Here is a 6,822-nt window from a genome sequence, read left to right as displayed (position 1 = left end):
ACCGAGGGTTGTGATCCCGTTACCAGTCACAAAAAAAGACAAAAAGGAAAAAAAAAAAAAAAACCCACATACAAAGCTCACATAGTATTTCTCCTGGACCATGCTGGTGTGGAGGGCAGAGTCTCCATTCAGGGAAGCTTCCACAGGCACAGCTTGACAGCACAGTAGAAGGCTGAGAAGTTATTTAAAATGACACAGTAATTCAAAGAGCATAACCGTACTGGGGACATTTAAGATAGGGATAAACAGACCGATACGTTAAAACAGCTTCTGAAAACAGTGCTGTCCTATAAATGACAGAAGCTGATGTTGCCTGAGAAGACTGACTTGCCAAAAAAGCGTTGAGGTCTCTTCTGTCAGAGAATGCAAAGTGTGTACTATATACTGCAGCTTTATAACTAGATACACAGAGACACTGAGGAAATGCCATGATTTCCTGTGGGTAACGGGGTTTCCAAATGTTGACCTTAACTGCCTGGTTAAGCATCTTGGGATGTTTTTACATGAAATCCTGCCACTCAGACAATTTGCCCAAATTAGATTCTTGGACCTTGAGAGTTGCAAGGAGCCTCAGAGAAAATGTGCTGGGTGCTGGGGCCAGCAAAGAGCCTGAGCTAGGAAGAGGACATTGAGCCTTGGGCCAGTCCCTTTCCTGTCTGGGCCTCAGTTTCCCCATCTATGGAGTGATGTGTAAGCACTCACCCAACTTTAACACGCTCCCATCCTGGGACTTTTACAAGCCGTTTAGCTCCATCTGTGTGTGCTTGTTTGGGGCTGTTTATCTCTCATCAGCAAAATCCATGGCCCCCTGGGAAAGCTGCGGTGGGCGGTGGGGGGGTGGGTAGCCTCCTCCCTCAAAGTCTCTGTCCCTGGGAAGCTTATTAAATGGCTTCCCCAGACACCCATCACCCAAGAAAGAGTCACCCATCAGAGTGACAGGCAGGATGACAGTCCCAGCTTTTACGGCCCTGAGGCCTGGCCCATCACTAGATATTTCTATCACGGCAGCACTTCGGAAGCGAGGCAATGCCTCACTTTAAATGCTTTATTAGCCCTGGATGCCACCTCAAGTTCTTTTTGGAAGCAGACTGGGTATAAATTACAAATAAATAAATAAAATTAGCCCAGAAGCAGTGGCTGGGCCAGCAGTTGGAAGGATGGTTGAGGCTTGTCTGTAACTGGGGGCTTGCTTCACAGAATTCCTGCCTGCACGGTAAAGAAGGACATGTGGGCTGACTTCGTGGTTCTCCAGAAAGTCTATCCTCTGCCCACCTCACTCTGTCCACCTGAGGCTCAAATTCCACAGAAGCAATTTTTTTTCATGTTTCCTCTGTGTTAAGTGGAACTATAGAAAGCACAGATCCTGCCCTCAAGGAGCTGACTGAGTTTAGGGATAAAGGAAGTAAAAATGACCACGACCCAGGGCAAAAAGGACAGGAATGGGCAGATATGGAAGCTCAGCAGAGAAGGTGATTGCTGCTGGTGAGGAAATCAAGGAAGGCTTCCTGGAGAGAAAGTCAGACCTGGCTACGACTGACTCTGCAATCTGAGCCTGGTTTTACAGTGCCACTGAGACCCCAGCTATTCAGAGCAGGTCATAGGCTGGGTCCCCTGGGAAACCGTCTCTGGAATGGAGACGAGTGTGCAGGGGTTTACTGGGGCTACTCTCGGGAACAGCCCCTCTGAGGGTGCACGGTAAAGAAGGACATGTGGGCTGACTTCGTGGTTCTCCAGAAAGTCTATCCTCTGCCCACCTCACTCTGTCCACCTGAGGCTCAAATTCCACAGAAGCAATTTTTTTTCATGTTTCCTCTGTGTTAAGTGGAACTATAGAAAGCACAGATCCTGCCCTCAAGGAGCTGACTGAGTTTAGGGATAAAGGAAGTAAAAATGACCACGACCCAGGGCAAAAAGGACAGGAATGGGCAGATATGGAAGCTCAGCAGAGAAGGTGATTGCTGCTGGTGAGGAAATCAAGGAAGGCTTCCTGGAGAGAAAGTCAGACCTGGCTACGACTGACTCTGCAATCTGAGCCTGGTTTTACAGTGCCACTGAGACCCCAGCTGTTCAGAGCAGGTCATAGGCTGGGTCCCCTGGGAAACCGTCTCTGGAATGGAGACAAGTGTGCAGGGGTTTACTGGGGCTACTCTCGGGAACAGCCCCTCTGAGGTTCCAAGGGAAGGCGACTTGGGGCAGAGAGAGAGGTTGAACCTCAGGACAGCCCCAGGAAAGGCTTTAGCAATCCCACAGGGAACACTGAAGCCAGAATGGCACTTGAGAATAACCCTGAATTGAGGCAAAAGGCCTGGGTCTTTTTGCCCCCCTGTGACCATTCCATTGCTGTAACCTTGGCCAAGGGCCATTTGTTAGCTGGGAGCTGTCAGCAGCCAATACTCTGGCAGCTGAAGGGATGAAGGAAGCTCTGGGGATGCACCGCAGCACCTGCTACAGAGGTAGACTGGCAGTGAAAGCTCTGCACAGGCCTGTGTCCATACAGTTATGCGTGAATGCTGCAACATTTACTCAGCACCTTCTGCGTGACGGTCACTCAGACACAAAGGAGACCCAGACTCAAGCGCTGCCCTCTTACAATCTAGTGCAGGAGACAGGCTCAAACACAGTTAACTACTTCATAAAGCATTAACGTCTGTCTTCAAGCTGCACAGAGAGCCCGACGGGAGGGCAAGGCGAGGAGCAGTTCTGCCCGGGATAATCAGGGGAAACCCTGAAAGGAGAGAGACGTTTGAGTCAGGTCTGGGCCAGTGTGCAGGAATCCACTGGGCAGAGAGGGAGGGATGTGTGTTCCAGGTGGAGAGAACAGCACAACCTCCAAACCAAGCAAGCCCTGGTTAGGACTGAGCAGGCAGACGGCTCCTGGAGGGACAGGTGACAACAGCCCTTCCTGTTCACCCCTCTCCATCAGGCCCGCAGAATCAGCAACACAGACGACAGGATACATAAGATGAGCCGAGCCCTGGCTGAGATCAAGAAGCGGTTTCAGAAGACGGTGACTCAGTTTATGAATTCTGTTCTGCTGGCAGCAGGTGAGGGGCAGAAAGCGGGCAAAGGCTTATCCGAGGGCTTTCCAAACCCCAGGTCGCTTGCAAGCCATCTCAAAGGCCAGCTCTTCACCGCCCATTCTGTCCTGAATCTGAGCCTCTGGGGAGATATTCCCCATCTTAGATGGGGTCACTAGGCTCGTGTTGCTGAGGGGATTTGCCCGGCCATGCAGCTAAGAATGGTGAACTCGGCCACTTCAGTGTTTGAATCCTCCCCCTGTGTCTTTGGCATCCCCATGTGACTGTCTGACGGTCCTGGTTGCTCCCTGTCTTTCTGTGTCCCTCTCAGTCCCCACCCCCACAGCCCCATCTCCTGTGTCACCCCTTATCCGTTTGTTGCCCCACCCTTCTCCCCTTGTTGCAGAAGACCTCAGCAGAAGAGGAAAAGCATGCGCCTCACCAGGCTGTCCCCGTTAGGCCCACAGAGCTCCCCCAGGTGGCGTGGGAGGCCTTAGGACCCTTCCACATCTGGGCTCTCCTCCTCACTGCTGATGGGCCTGGGAACAAGGCGACATTGGCCCCTCCTTCATGCTACCCCCAGCTAGGCACAGAGGGGCCATGCTCCCCTCATGGCCTTTCTGGGGAGTTTCTCCTTGTCCCTAGAGACTCAGTTCAGTTGCTGGAATGGGTCACACCTCCTCTGGGCTCCCACAGCATTTCATACCTCCTCTAGTTATAAATCTGACTCCCTAGCATTGTGAATATCTTCTCACTTGCCCCCATCCTGCACCTAGCCCTAGGAGTTCCCAGAGGCAGGGAGCCCTGTCTTGGGTTTTCTCTATATGCCCAGCACCCACATTCAGTAAGTATTTGGTAAGTGAATGAAGGAGTGAGAGGTCCCTGGCCCCAGAAGTTTTCCAGTCTAGTGGGGAAAGCAAGACAAGAATATAAACAAATACAGTACAGCAAAGACAGGAGATGGAATTGACTTAAATCTGGAGACACAGGGGCAGCGTTCTTGGGGAAGGGAACAGTGTGGGCCGGGAGTGTGTCGACTTCGCCTCTGCGCTGTGTTCTGTGGAGGACACATGGGCCCCTGGGAGAGTGAGATTGAACTTGGGTCTCAGAGAATGAGCAGAAATAAGATTTATCTACTCTGACATTCAGCCAGCACTTACTGATGGCTCACGTGCTGGGCGTGGGCACTGTGCTGGATGACAGGGGAGAGTCAGTGAGTGAAGACGTGGAGACAGTGGGTTCAGGTGGGCTCCGACGTGCAGAGCCAAGCAGCAGGCCAGAGAGGCCCGGCTGTGAAGGGAAAGTGACTGTGCTGTCACCTGTTAACAGGTCTGTTCACCATAGAATATCCCACCATCAGGGAAGAGGCGGATTTTGGTCGATTGAAGATGAAGTCCACACCTTACCATGAGCGGGCCCGCAAGCTAAGTTTGTACTCGGGAGAAACCCTTCCCCGACCTCAGTCTCTCTGGCCAGCATCCTCAGTTGAAGAGTCTTCGAAGGAGGAGCCTGGGTCAGCTCCTGTGAGCCCCGTGCGAAAGAAGACCACCAGAATGCGAGCCAAATCCACGCTCACGTCCAGGTCAGCCTCCTCCTTCATTTCCTCCGTGGTGTCAGGCGCTGTGGTGAACAAAACAGACGAGGCCCCTGCCTTTCCGAGCTTAAATTCCAAGTGCGGGGAAGATAGGAAGTAAACATTTGAACAAATGAAGTCATTTTAGGTGGCCGTAAGGCTTAGGAAAGAAAAACCAGTAATGGGTTAGAGCCGGGGTTGGCTGTGGGCTGGATCTGGCCCTGCCGCCCACTTTTTAAAGGGTGAGCTAAGAATGGTTTTTACATTTTTAAGTGCTTGGGGGAAAAATATCAAAAGAAGGCTGTTTCATGACATGTGAAACGATATGGAATTCAATGTCAGTCTCCGTGAATAAGGTCTTCTGTGAACACAGCCACGCTCATCATTTCCCTATCACCACCGTACAAGTGTGGAGTACTTGTGGCAGACCATCTGTCCTGCAAGCCTAGAATATTTTCTGTCCTGCCCTCTGTAGAAAATGCTCCCTGTCCCTGGGGATCGAGAGCGACTGGGAGGTGGAGTGGGATGGGCTCCATCCTGTTGAGGGGTCAGGGAAGGCAATTCTGAGGAGGTGATATTTAAAAGGAGGCATGAAGGATGAAAAACAAGAAGATGTGGGGAAGGAACATCAGGCAGAGGGTGCAGCAAGTGCAAAGGCCCTGAGACAGAACAAGTTTGGTAGGTGTGAGGGGCAGTAAGAAGACTGCTGGGGCTGGAGTGTAGGGAAGAAAGGGGACAGTGATGTGAATGGAGGACAGAGAGGCAGGCAGGAGTCCCATCAAGTAGCCTTGCTAGTGTTACAGGAAGCCATTCCATAGCTTTGGCAAAGGAAGTGACATCATCTGATGTATCTTTTTTTAACTTGAAAAAGTGTAAAAATATATTTTTTATATTTTAAACTTTAAAAAAATATAAAATACATGCACAGAAAATGGGAAAACCCTAGGTGTATAGCTCAATGAATATCACAAAATGAACATGAACTGTAACCACCAAGTCAAGGAACAGAACATTACCAGCTCCTTAGAAGCCATCTCTTGTCCCTCCTAATCACTAACCCCCTCTTCTCCCCAGAGAGAAGATTTCTAACTTCATAGATTAGTTTTTATTTATTTATTTAAATAGATCTATTCAGTATGTTTTCTTTGGTGTCTGGCCCCTTGGGCTCAACATTATGATTGTGAGATTTATTCATGTTGTTACATATAGCAGTCATACAATAATCTATTGTATGAATATACCAGAAATTACACATTCTAATGTTGATGGACATCTGGGTTGTTTACAGTTTTGATAATGACAAACTGTGTTACTATTAACATATGTCCTCATTTCTGATTGGTATATGCCTGGATGTGAAATAGCTGTCATAAAGTATATGTTCTGCTTCTAGTCTAGGATGTCTGTTCTCTGCAGTGGTTGTATCAAGCTTCGCCCCCACCATCAGTGTCTGAGAGTTCCAGTGGCTCCATGTCCTCACCAACGCTTGATATTGTCAGTCATTTCAATTATAGCCATTCACTAATGATGAAATGTGTTTTCTCAGTGATGAAATGGCTTTTATTCATATTTCCGTGATGACTACAGAGGTTGAGCACCTTCTCAATTGTTCATTGACCATTTTGGATATTCTCCTTTGCAAAGTGCCTATTCAGATCTTTTGTACATTTTTCTACTGGATTGTTTATCTTCTCTTGATTGATTTGTAGGAGTTCTTTATATATTGTGGATACAAGACTTTTGTCAGTTATACATATTGCAAATGATCCTTTCACTTTTACTCTGATAATGGTGTCTATTGATGAACAGAGTTATTAAATTTAATGCCCAATTTTCTATTTTTTTTTTTTTAAAGATGACTGGTAAGGGGATCTTAACCCTTGGCTTGGTGTTGTCAGCACCATGCTCAGCCAGTGAGCAAACCAGCCATCCCTATATAGGCTCTGAACCCATGGCCTTGGTGTTATCAGCACTGCACTCTCCTGAGTGAGCCGTGGGCCAGCCCCAATTTTCAATCTTTTTTATAATTAGAGATTTTTTAAATCCTGCTCAAGAACTTTCCTTAAACAACATGATGATATTCTCCAAAGTTGCTTTCTAGTAGCTTTTTTGTTTGAACTTTTACATTTATATCTAATCACCATCTAGAAATGATTTCTGTATATGATGTAAAGTAGAAGCTAAGTATTAATTTTTTTCTGTATGTTTATCTAACTGATTCAGTATTACCTC

The 6,822-nt window shown here is 48.1% G+C and overlaps 1 protein-coding gene across 1 annotated transcript in view; it reads left to right on the top strand.

The window, feature by feature from the left end:
* Positions 1-6,822, top strand: part of LOC103582895 (chromosome unknown open reading frame, human C3orf20) — an 87,394-nt gene that overhangs the window by 44,666 nt on the left and 35,906 nt on the right. Inside the window, exons 10-11 of the mRNA XM_008564366.1 lie at positions 2,924-3,044; positions 4,347-4,599. Coding sequence (XP_008562588.1) covers positions 2,924-3,044; positions 4,347-4,599 — 374 coding nt within the window. The remainder of the gene's footprint in view (positions 1-2,923; positions 3,045-4,346; positions 4,600-6,822) is intronic.

This window comes from Galeopterus variegatus, unplaced genomic scaffold (assembly GCF_000696425.1).
Source record: "Galeopterus variegatus unplaced genomic scaffold, G_variegatus-3.0.2 Scaffold185, whole genome shotgun sequence".
Classification (NCBI taxonomy): domain Eukaryota; kingdom Metazoa; phylum Chordata; class Mammalia; order Dermoptera; family Cynocephalidae; genus Galeopterus; species Galeopterus variegatus.
Note: the sequence above shows the minus strand (reverse complement) of the source record. Positions and strands in the feature narration are given on the sequence as shown.